This window comes from Choloepus didactylus, chromosome 1, assembly GCF_015220235.1.
Source record: "Choloepus didactylus isolate mChoDid1 chromosome 1, mChoDid1.pri, whole genome shotgun sequence".
NCBI lineage: Eukaryota > Metazoa > Chordata > Mammalia > Pilosa > Megalonychidae > Choloepus > Choloepus didactylus.
This window is the reverse complement of record NC_051307.1, coordinates 201,016,563-201,028,674: the sequence shown is the minus strand read 5'-3', so window position 1 is coordinate 201,028,674 and position 12,112 is coordinate 201,016,563. Positions and strand designations below refer to the sequence as shown.

General features: G+C 40.4%; 1 protein-coding gene across 2 annotated transcripts; it reads right to left on the bottom strand.

Moving 5' to 3' along the window:
* Positions 1-249: 249 nt before the first annotated feature.
* On the bottom strand, positions 250-1,398 carry LOC119544538 (aurora kinase B-like). Of its 2 annotated transcripts, XM_037850006.1 has the most exons (2): positions 1,077-1,397; positions 250-995 (listed from the first exon to the last, which is right to left on the bottom strand). In XM_037850006.1, the coding sequence occupies exons 1-2, from the start codon at positions 1,395-1,397 to the stop codon at positions 348-350; spliced, it is 969 nt and encodes a 322-aa protein (XP_037705934.1). In that variant the 3' UTR covers positions 250-347. The 2 variants fall into 2 exon arrangements, with proteins under 2 accessions (XP_037705934.1, XP_037705940.1); XM_037850012.1 differs by having other exon boundaries at positions 250-1,398.
* Between the last annotated feature and the right edge of the window lie 10,714 nt (positions 1,399-12,112).

The following is a 12,112-nucleotide window of genomic DNA, read 5'->3' as shown; positions in this document are numbered from 1 at the left end:
ATCAAGAGAGAGGCTGTTGTATGCTGGATTCCTGTTCCCATTAAGTTTACATTCTAATAGTGAAGTAAAGGTAGATAACAAACAATTGATAAACATGAATTTGCATTTGTGTGAATACCTAAAAAAAGATATAATGAAGAGATGAGGTCTAAAGGGCTAGGGGAAAGGGCTATTTTAGATGTAGTGGTTCAGGAAGGCCTGTTTGAGGTGTAACCTCCAGAAATAACTCCCTTGAAATAAAAAGGAGGTAGAAGACAGATCAGGGAACAGGCCAGAGACCCTACCTTCCCCCTACACGTACACAGACATACACACAAGGAAAAACCCAAGTTCAAGGCAGGGACGATTCAGGGGACAGACTGCACGGCGGAGGGAGGGAGCACCCTCCGAGAGTGGGCCCGCACCCAAGGGTGGGCTGAGAGTTGGGCCAGGGGCAGCCGTTCTGAGGGGTTATGCTTGAGCAGCTTGGAGATGAGGTCCTGGGCTCCCGGGGGCATGGCAGTGGGGAACTTCAGGTCCACCTTGACGATACGCCGATATGTCTCATTGTGGGAAGCACTCTCGAAGGGGGGGTTTCCCACAAGCAGCTCGTAGCACAGCACTCCGATGCACCAGAGGTCCACTTTCTCATTGTGCGTGCGTCCCTCGATCATCTCTGGGGGCAGGTAGTCCAGGGTGCCACACATCGTCTTCCTCCTCAGGGAGGGGGCGTGCACAGACCAGCCGAAGTCAGCAATCTTGAGCTCTCTCCGGAGCCCCAAAAGCAGGTTCTCGGGCTTTATGTCTCTGTGAATTACCTTCTTCCCGTGACAATACATCAAAGCATCTGCCAACTCCTCCATGATCGTGGCTGTTCGCTGCTCGTCAAAAGTGCAGCTCTTCTGCAGCTCCTTGTAGAGCTCCCCACGGGGGGCATACTGCAGAATCAAGTAGACCCTCCGCCGGTCGTAGAAATAGTTGTAGAGACGCAGGATGTTGGGATGCTGCAGGTGGGCCTGGATCTCGATCTCCCTGCGCAGCTGGTGCTCCACACCCTCCTTCTCTATCTGAGACTTGAAAAGGACCTTGAGCGCCACGATGAAATGGCTTTTCTTCTCCCGAGCCAGGTACACGTTTCCAAACTTGCCTTTGCCCAGAGGACGCCCAATCTCAAAGTCGTCAATTGTGAAGGATCGCATTAAGAAGTTGGGTGTCCCACTGCTGTTGTCCATTATCTTCTGACCAGCTGTGGGCTGGGCGTTGGAAGGTTCTATAACAGCCTTGGAGCGGCTCATGAGGACAAGCGCGGATGGGGTGGCAGGTTCCTTCCGGAGGACTCTCTGGGGCAGGGTGTTCAGGCCCGATTGAGCCGTCTGCCGGCCGTAGGGCCAGGGATGGGCGTTCTCCTTCTGGGCCATCCTGCAGCCCGCGGCCCAGCTCCTGGCCCAGCCGCCGCAAACCACTTTATCTAAACTTTGTGTTGATGTTTGAAAATTTTTCTTTAGTAAAACAACTTAAATCAAAAGAATTTGATAAGCAGGATTCTTTTGAAGTTGCAGGTCATGTGGAACCAATTACAATTCATTGACTTGAGTTCAGTGGAGACTTGTACTCTGCATTAGTCTCATCTCCTCTCTCTTCCTTAAACAATTTCATCATTAAATTCAATCTCTCTCCACTGACTCCTTCATTTCTGCAGTCAGTCTCCTGTCTCTCATATCTAAGGGAAAGACATATTCACACTATGTGAATAGTGCCATTAAATCTACATTTTTTTTTCTCTTTAGAATTGGAGGATCTCTGTGTTACCTAGGACTAGAAAACAATAATTGCCGAGTGCTTTCTATTTCTGATTTTCTATCACAGTCTCTGAATTTGGGAGCTTTTTATTATTGATAAATGTTGCTTGGGGTTCATTTCAGAGCTTTTGATAAGAATCTCATTTTGTTCTTTTCATTTTGTTCCCATGCTGTTTTCTAAGAAGTGAGAAGGAATTGAACAGTTGACTAACTTCTATGAGTAGATTGTGTTGAGTAAATGTCCTTAATCATAGCTATGAGTGGATTGTGTTGAGTAAATGTACTTAGTCATAGATGATATCTATGGTTTGAAATTTTGCAGAATGTGAAGAAAGGTTTAAAGCATGTTAAGAAATAGATGGATTTATTAGTGTGAGCATGTATTTCCTCATTCTTTCTCAGTTAAATGTTTGCGTGTGTATTGTTATGGGTTGTATTGCATCCCCCTAAAAGCCATGTTCAAGTCCAAATCCCCTCTTCTATGAATGTGCCCTTATTTAGAAATAGGATCTTTAAGATGTTCTTAGTTAAGATAAGGCAGAACTGGATTAGGGTGGGCCTTAATCCAATGTAACTGGTGTCCTTATAGGAAGTGGAGAATCAAACACAGAGAACATCATGTGATGAACAAGGCAGAGAATGTCACTAGAATCTAAAAGAGATTGGGAAGAATTCTCTCCTACAGGTTTAAGAGGAAGCATGTCTCTGCTGACACCTGATTTTAGACTTCTAATCTCTAGAACTGTGAGATAATAAATGTCTGTTTTGTAAGCCACCCAATTTGTGGTAATTTGTTACAGCAGCCCTATCAAACCAAGGCCTGTGTGTGTATATTTCTTTAGGATTATAAACAAATGTTTTATATAAGGATATGAGCACTTTGTTCTGGTAGAATCTTCATTGTGGAGTTGTGTTAAACACTCTGAGCCTCAGTTTCCTTGTCTATAAAATGGAGATATAATAATATGTACTTCTAGAGTTTGTTGCGAGATTAAATAAGTTAGTGCTTATGAAGTATTTAGAGACCTTACCATAGCTAGGCACTACTCTAAGTATTATGCTCAATAAGTTTTCTTTGAATAAATTTTGAATCCCTTTTATGGATATGGTTCAACATTCTCAAACCAGATTGTTATGTATTGAAAGCCATGTCACTCACATAACACATGTTCAGCTCAATGATGACCAAAGCCTTCAGCTTGTATATATTGCTGCTAAGGCACCTATTTCCTTATTTTAGGTTTTTGTGGTCATTTTTTCTCACAATCTATATTAGAACAGAGGGAGCCAATGACATGAGTCATGTAGTTTTGGCATGAGAACATAAAATATCTGGTATTTTTAAAAGATTCTTATTAACCAAGAGAAAGGTTTACCAGCCATGTTTTCTGCTGAGAATCGTTTACTGAAGAAGTAAATCAATGAGTTTGATCCTAATCACCTGTTTTCTCCAGCACCAGCGTTTTCCTCTAAGGGGTATATGCTTGAAGAGGCAGTCATCTTGTTCATTTGACCATCTGGAGATTCAGCAAGTTCTATAATTCTTTCTGGTAAGTTCAGGAGTTTCCTGCAAGAGAAGTACATGCTTAGAGAACTCAGATTTGGGGAAATTAAGAGAGAAACTGCCACACTGGTAACCACAACTGTAGTCCTGCTAAACAATTATTCTCTGAATACCAGACCAGAGACATTCCAATTTCACTGGAGGAAAAAAAACGCATATACCAGAAGTGAGCAGGGAAGAGGAGGGCTAAAGATGAGGATGATAACATGAATCCTGAGACCTGGGGATGGAGGTTGGGGGGGTGAGCTTCTGGGAACTCCCTTGGGGAAGAAAAGATGGAGGGTGGGGGAGTGGAGTTGGCACGAAGTAGGGTCTAGTTAGAACAGGATTAAGCATGGGGAATGATATTCAAGAACAGTTTCTGGAGACTGACCAGCCAGGTTCATGACTCAGCCCTGCCAGTTCCTAGCTCTGTGACCTTGGGCAAGTCACATCACCTCTCGAGATCTCTGCTAATAGCAATACCTTCCTCAAGGTGGGGCTGTGAGGGACACAGGAGAAGAAGTGTAAGTATGTGTAATGCAGTGCAGGGTACATGGTTGGCAATTAATCAGTGATAATCTTTAGTGCTCTTATTACAGATATGGTTATATTCTTTGTGATCTTGTCAAAACAGTTTCTACTCTGCTTTGGTGAAGCTCTGTGAGAAGGGGCCACTATTCATTCATCATTAATTCATTCCTTTTCTCCTCACATTGTAGCCAACCATTTTAATGAGCTCAGTGTGTATCTTTTTACTTATATGAGTTGTGTGCAAAATAGATACTGCTTGTTTGTGTTTTTTTAAATTTTTATTATACATAATGGTATTGTTTACTTGTATTATTAAGTTCCTTGCTTTTTTTCTCTTGGTGCAGTGTTTTAAGATCTAGCCATATTGCCAAGTATACATCTGATTTATTCTGAAAGCTGCATTGAACTTCATGAGGACGTTTTCCACAGCTGACCCACTGATTTCTTGTCTAGTCTCACCCAGAACTCCCTCACCCACCACTTGCCACCCTGCATAACACCACATAAACATACATGTCACTTTGAGAGGGTGTCTGTGATTTCCTAGGTTTGAAAATGCTGGATCATGAAATATATATATTTTTAATTTCTTATTTTGCCGAAGAAGCAGCAGATTGCTTCCCAGAGTGGCTGCCACAGTCTTCATTCTCTCCACAGATCATGAGATTATAGAATACAGAGATCTCCACGTTAGCACCAGCCTAGGACATGACTCAGCTTTCTGATTTTTGCTAGTATAACGAGTACAAATTGGTGGTCTTTTTGTTATTTTAATTAGAATTTTTCTGGTTACTTATGTGCTTCTGAGCATCCTTCATGTGCTAATTAGCCTTTTGTTTTTCCTCTTTTATAAATTCAGAGCTTTGGCCTATTTTTCTATTGGTTTCTATACTTTTTTTTTTTTTTTTTAATTCAGTTTTATTGAGATATACTCACATATCATACAATCAACCATGGTGTACAAACTGTTCACAGCACCATCATATAGTTGTGCATTCATCACCCCAATCTGTTTTTTTTTTTTTTCTTCTGAATCAGGTATTTTTTTTTTTTAATCATCATTTTATTGAGATATATTCACATACCACGCAGTCATACAAAACAAATTGTACTTTCGATTGTTTACAGTACCATTACATAGTTGTACATTCATCACCTAAATCAATCCCTGACACCTTCATTAGCACACACACAAAAATAACAAGAATAATAATTAGAGTGAAAAAGAGCAATTGAAGTAAAAAAGAACACTGGGTACCTTTGTCTGTTTGTTTGCTTCCCCTACTTTTCTACACATCCATCCATAAACTAGACAAAGTGGAGTTTGGTCCTTATGGCATTCCCAATCCCACTGTCACCCCTCATAAGCTACATTTTTATACAACTGTCTTCGAGATTCATGGGTTCTGGGTTGTAGTTTAATAGTTTCAGGTATCCACCACCAGCTACCCCAATTCTTTAGAACCTAAAAAAGGTTGTCTAAAGTGTGCGTAAGAGTGCCCACCAGAGTGATCTCTCGGCTCGTTTTGGAATCTCTCTGCCACTGAAGCTTATTTCATTTCCTTTCACATCCCCCTTTTGGTCAAGAAGATGTTCTCCATCCCACGATGCCGGGTCTACATTCCTTCCCGGGAGTCATATTCCATGTTGCCAGGGAGATTCACTTCCCTGGGTGTCTGATCCCACGTAGGGGGGAGGGCAGTGATTTCACCTTTCAAGTTGGCTTAGCCAGAGAGAGAGGGCCACATCTGAGCAACAAAGAGGCATTCAGGAGGAGACTCTTAGGCACAAATACAGGGAGGCCTAGCCTCTCCTTTGCAGCACCGTCTTCCCAAGGGTAAAACTTATGGTAGAGGGCTCAACCCATCAAACCACCAGTCCCCTATGTCTGTGGTCATGTTAGCAACCATGGAGGTGGGGTAGGCGAATACCCCTGCATTCTCCACAAGCTCCTCAAGGGGGCACTACATCTTTTTTTTTTTTTTCCTTGTTTGTCTTTTTTTTTTTTTTTTAAATTTCCCTTCTTTTTTAAATCAACTGTATGAAAAAAAAAGTTAAAAAGAAAACAAACATACAATAAAAGAACATTTCAAAGAGACCATAACAAGGGAGTAAGAAAAAGACAACTAACCTAAGATAACTGCTTAACTTCCAACATGTTCCTACTTTACCCCAAGAAAGTTACATAATATAGCAACATTTCAGTGAACTTGTTCCTACTACATCCATCAGAAATTAACAGACCATAGTCATTTCTGGGCATCCCCAGAACGTTAAATAGCTTATCTGTTCTTCTTGGATTATTGTTCCCCCTTCCTTAATTGCTCTCTACTGCTAGTTCCCCTACATTCTACATTATAAACCATTTGTTTTACATTTTTCAAAGTTCACATTAGTGGTAGCATATAATATTTCTCTTTTTGTGCCTGGCTTATTTCGCTCAGCATTATGTCTTCAAGGTTCATCCATGTTGTCATATGTTTCACCAGATCGTTCCTTCTTACTGCCGCGTAGTATTCCATCGTGTGTATATACCACATTTTATTTATCCACTCATCTGTTGAAGGACATTTGGGTTGTTTCCATCTCTTGGCAATTGTGAATAATGCTGCTATGAACATTGGCGTGCAGATATCTGTTCGTGTCACTGCTTTCCGATCTTCCGGGTATATACCGAGAAGTGCAATCGCTGGATCGAATGGTAGCTCTATATCTAGTTTTCTAAGGAACTGCCAGACTGACTTCCAGAGTGGCTGAACCATTATACAGTCCCACCAACAATGAATAAGAGTTCCAATTTCTCCACATCCCCTCCAGCATTTGTAGTTTCCTGTTTGTTTAATGGCAGCCATTCTAACCGGTGTTAGATGGTATCTCATTGTGGTCTTAATTTGCATCTCTCTAATAGCTAGTGAAGCTGAACATTTTTTCATGTGTTTCTTGGCCATTTGTATTTCCTCTTCAGAGAACTGTCTTTTCATATCTTTTGCCCATTTTATAATTGGGCTGTCTGTACTATTGTCATTGAGTTGTAGGATTTCTTTGTATATGCAAGATATCAGTCTTTTGTCAGATACATGGTTTCCAAAAATTTTTTCCCATTGAGTTGGCTGCCTCTTTACCTTTTTGAGAAATTCCTTTGAGGTGCAGAAACTTCTAAGCTTGAGGAGTTCCCATTTATCTATTTTCTCTTTTGTTGCTTGTGCTTTGGGTGTAAAGTCTAGGAAGTGGCCTCCTAATACAAGGTCTTGAAGATGTTTTCCTACATTATCTTCTAGGAGTTTTATGGTACTTTCTTTTATATTGAGATCTTTGGTCCATTTTGAGTTAATTTTTGTGTAGGGGGTGAGGTAGGGGTCCTCTTTCATTCTTTTGGATATGGATATCCAACTCTCCCAGCCCCATTTGTTGAAAAGACCATTATGGCTCAGTTCGGTGACTTTGGGGGCCTTATCAAAGATCAGTCGGCCATAGATCTGAGGGTCTATCTCTGAATTCTCAATTCGATTCCATTGATCTATATGTCTATCTTTGTGCCAGTACCATGCTGTTTTGGCAACTGTGGCTTTATAATAAGCTTCAAAGTCAGGGAGTGTAAGTCCTCCCACTTGGTTTTTCTTTTTTAGAGTGTCTTTAGCAATTCGAGGCATCTTCCCTTTCCAAATAAATTTGATAACTAGCTTTTCCAAGTCTGCAAAGTAGGTTGTTGGAATTTTGATTGGGATTGCATTGAATCTGTAGATGAGTTTGGGTAGAATTGACATCTTAATGACATTTAGCCTTCCTATCCATGAACATGGAATATTTTTCCATCTTTTAAGGTCCCCTTCTATTTCTTTTAGTAGAGTTATGTAGTTTTCTTTGTATAGGTCTTTTACATCTTTGGTTAAGTTTATTCCTAGGTACTTGATTTTTTTAGTTGCTATTGAAAATGGTATCTTTTTCTTGAGTGTCTCTTCAGTTTGTTCATTTCTAGCATATAGAAACATTACTGACTTATGTGCATTAATCTTGTATCCCGCTACTTTGCTAAATTTGTTTATTAGCTCTAGTAGGTGCATTGTTGATTTCTCAGGGTTTTCTAGATATAAGATCATATCATCTGCAAACAATGACAGTTTTACTTCTTCTTTTCCAATTTGGATGCCTTTTATTTCTTTGTCTTGCCGGATTGCCCTGGCTAGCACTTCCAGCACAATGTTGAATAACAGTGGTGACAGCGGGCATCCTTGTCTTGTTCCTGATCTTAGAGGGAAGGCTTTCAGTCTCTCACCATTGAGTACTATGCTGGCTGTGGGTTTTTCATATATGCTCTTTATCATGTTGAGGAAGTTTCCTTCAATTCCTACCTTTTGAAGTGTTTTTATCAAAAAGGGATGTTGGATTTTGTCAAATGCTTTTTCAGCATCTATTGAGATGATCAATTGATTTTTCCCTTTCGAGTTTTTAATGTGTTGTAATACATTGATTGTTTTTCTTATGTTGAACCATCCTTGCATGCCTGGAATGAACCCCACTTGGTCATGGTGTATGATTTTTTTAATGTGTCTTTGGATTCGATTTGCAAGTATTTTGTTGAGGATTTTTGCATCTATATTCATTAGGGAGATTGGCCGGTAGTTTTCCTTTTTTGTAGCATCTTTGCCTGGTTTTGGTATTAGATTGATGTTAGCTTCATAAAATGAGTTAGGTAGTGTTCCATTTTTTTCAATGTTTTGAAAGAGTTTGAGTAAGGTTGGTGTCAGTTCTTTCTGGAAAGTTTGGTAGAATTCCCCTGTGAAGCCATCTGGCCCTGGGCATTTATTTGTGGGAAGATTTTTGATGACTGATTGGATCTCTTTGCTTGTGATGGGTTGGTTGAGGTCTTCTATTTCTTCTCTGGTCAGTCTAGGTTGTTCATATGTTTCCAGGAAATTGTCCATTTCTTCTACATTATCCAGTTTGTTGCCATACAGTTGTTGATAACATCCTCTTATAATTTTTTTAATTTCTTCAGGATCTGCAGTTATGTCACCTTTTTCATTCATTATTTTGTTTATATGGGTCTTCTCTCTTTTTGATTTTGTCAGTCTAGCTAGGGGCTTGTCAATCTTGTTGATCTTCTCAAAGAACCAACTTTTGGTGATATTTATCCTCTCTATTGTTTTTTTGTTCTCTATGTCATTTATTTCTGCTTTAATCCTTGTTATTTCTTTTCTTGTACTTGGTTTAGGATTGGTTTGCTGTTCATTTTCTAGCTTCTTCAGTTGATCCATTAGTTCTTTGATTTTGGCTCTTTCTTCCTTTTTAATATATGCGTTTAGTGCTATAAATTTCCCCCTTAGCACTGCTTTTGCTGCATCCCATAGGTTTTGGTATGTTGTGTTCTCATTTTCATTCGTCTCTCTATATTTAGCAATTTCTCTTGCTATTTCTTCTTTAACCCACTGATTGTTTAGGAGTGTGTTGTTTAACCTCCAGGTATTTGTGAATTTTCTAAGTCTCTGATAGTTATTGACTTCTAATTGTATTCCATTGTGGTCAGAGAATGTGCTTTGAATAATTTCAATCTTTTTAAATTTATTGAGGCTTGTTTTATGTCCCAGCATATGATCTATTCTGGAGAAAGTTCCGTGAGCACTAGAAAAGTATGTGTATCCTGGTGATTTGGGATGTAATGTCCTGTATATGTCTGTTAAATCTAATTCATTTATCAGATTGTTTAGGTTTTCAATTTCCTTATTGGTCTTCTGTCTGGTTGATCTATCTATAGGAGAGAGTGATGTGTTGAAGTCTCCCACAATTATTGTGGAAACATCAATTGCTTCCTTTAGTTTTGCCAATGTTTCTCTCATGTATTTTGTGGCACCTTGATTGGGTGCATAGACATTTACGATTGTTATTTCTTCTTGCTGAATTGCCCCTTTTATTAGTATGTAGTGGCCTTCTTTGTCTCTCAAAACATCCCTGCATTTGAAGTCTATTTTATCTGAGATTAATATTGCTACACCTGCTTTCTTTTGGCTGTAGCTTGCATGAAATATTTTTTTCCATCCTTTCACTTTCAGTTTCTTTGTGTCCCTGTGTCTGAGATGAGTCTCTTGTATGCAACATATTGATGGTTCATTTTTTTTGATCCATTCTGCGAATCTATATCTTTTAATTGGGGAGTTTAATCCATTTACATTCAACGTTAAAACCGTGAAGGCATTTCTTGAATCGGCCATCTTATCCTTTGGATTATGTTTGCCATATTTTTCCCTCTCTCTATTAATATCCTTTATTGTACCCATACCGAATCTCTTTAGTACTGAACCTTTCTCCAGGTCTCTCTGTCCTGTCTTTGTTTCTCTGTCTGTAGGGCTCCCTTTAGTATCTCCAGTAGGGCAGGTCTCTTGTTAGCAAATTCTCTCAGCATTTCTTTGTCTGTGAAAAATTTAAGCTCTCCCTCAAATTTGAAGGAGAGCTTTGCTGGATAAAGTATTCTTGGCTGGAAATTCCTCTCACTCAGAATTTTAAATATATCGTGCCACTGCCTTCTCGCCTCCATGGTGGCTGCTGAGTAGTCACTACTTAGTCTTATGCTGTTTCCTTTGTATGTGGCGAATTGCTTTTCTCTTGCTGCTTTCAGAACTTGCTCCTTCTCTTCTATGTTTGACAGTGTGATCAGTATATGTCTCGGAGTGGGTTATTTTGGATTTATTCTATTTGGAGTTCGCTGAGCATTTATGATTTGTGTATTTATGTTGTTTAGAAGATTTGGGAAGTTTTCCCCAACAATTTCTTTGAATACTCTTCCTAGACCTTTACCCTTTTCTTCCCCTTCTGGGACACCAATGAGTCTTATATTCGGACGTTTCATATTATCTATCATATCCCTGAGGTCCATTTCGAGTTTTTCAATTTTTTTCCCCATTCTTTCTTTTATGCTTTCATTTTCCATTCTGTCATCTTCCAGGTCACTGATTCGTTGTTCAACTTCCTCTAGTCTTGTACTATGAGTGTCCAGAATCTTTTTAATTTGGTCAACAGTTTCTTTAATTTCCATAAGATCATCCATTTTTTTATTTAGTCTTGCAATGTCTTCTTTATGCTCTTCTAGGGTCTTCTTGATTTCCTTCATATCCCGTACTATGGTCTCATTGTTCATCTTTAGTTCTTTGAGTAGCTGCTCTAGGTGCTGTGTGTCTTCTGGTCTTTTGATTTGGGTGCTTGGGCTTGGGTTATCCATATCGTCTGGTTTGTTCATATGCTTTATAATTTTCTGTTGTTTTTGGCCTCGTGGCATTTGCTGAACTTGATAGGGTTCTTTTAGGGTTTGTAGACCAGTTGAAGTCCTTATCTCTAATTTATCAGATCTACAGCTTCGTGGAGTACACTTTCTCTAACTAACCAGCAGGTGGCGTCCACGAGCCACCTGTTCTCCACAAGCCAGATCTCCCCTGCTTAGCTTTTTTGGTGAGTGGGGGAGTGAGTCTTGTGGGGCCCAATTGGTGTACCAAGCTTGCGTGTGTAGTTGGTGTTGCCTGCCCTGTATGTGGGGCGTGTTTCTGGGCAGTCGGGGAGGGGGGGTGGCCCTAACAATCAAATCTCCCTGATGATCCTAGAGTTTTAAAGCTGCTGCAATAGTCTAATCCTTCAGTTCAGTCCTGCCACAGTTTGTCTCTGCCACTGACCCACAAGTCCTTGGTATTGGCGTATGGCTCCTGAGACTTGCAAGTGGGCCCCTCTTCCAGGCTGTGCACCCCGGGTCCTCTGTTGAGGGATGACTGTGCTATGTCACAGGTGAGTGCCGTCCCCCCAGGGCAGTTCTGGGCTGCTGGGCTGTGTTGGGAGGCTCCCCGTCTGCTCAAATGATGGCTGAATGGGGCTCTGTTAATTCACACTGCTCCCCCTTCCCAGCTCTGGGACATTCAGCTGAGGTTGCAGGGAAGGCTAATGTCCACGCCCAGTTTTGTGGTGTGTGCCTGTTATTTGAAGCACTTCCGTCACACTGGGTTGTCTGGGGCAGCTCTGGGCTATGGGGCTGGCGATGGGCAGGAGTGTTTCCTGTCCACCAGGATGGTGGCTGTGAGCGGACACCCCCCTTTTCTTGGGAAGTTGTGTTGTTTAGTGAATTTTCTCAGCCACTGGATTATTGCCTTTTGTCTCAGAGCTCTCTTAGTTCTGCTCTTGACTTGACGTGCCCAAATTTCAATTCTTTGAAGCTTTCTGTATTGAGCTTCTTAGAGTAATTGTTTTAGAAAAAGCAAAAAGGATTTAAAAAAAAAAAAAAAAA

What these genes read in the sequence shown, in the direction of transcription:
- LOC119544538 (XM_037850012.1), bottom strand. Translation starts at nt 1,397, where the DNA reads ATGGCCCAGAAGGAGAACGCCCATCCCTGGCCCTACGGCCGGCAGACG.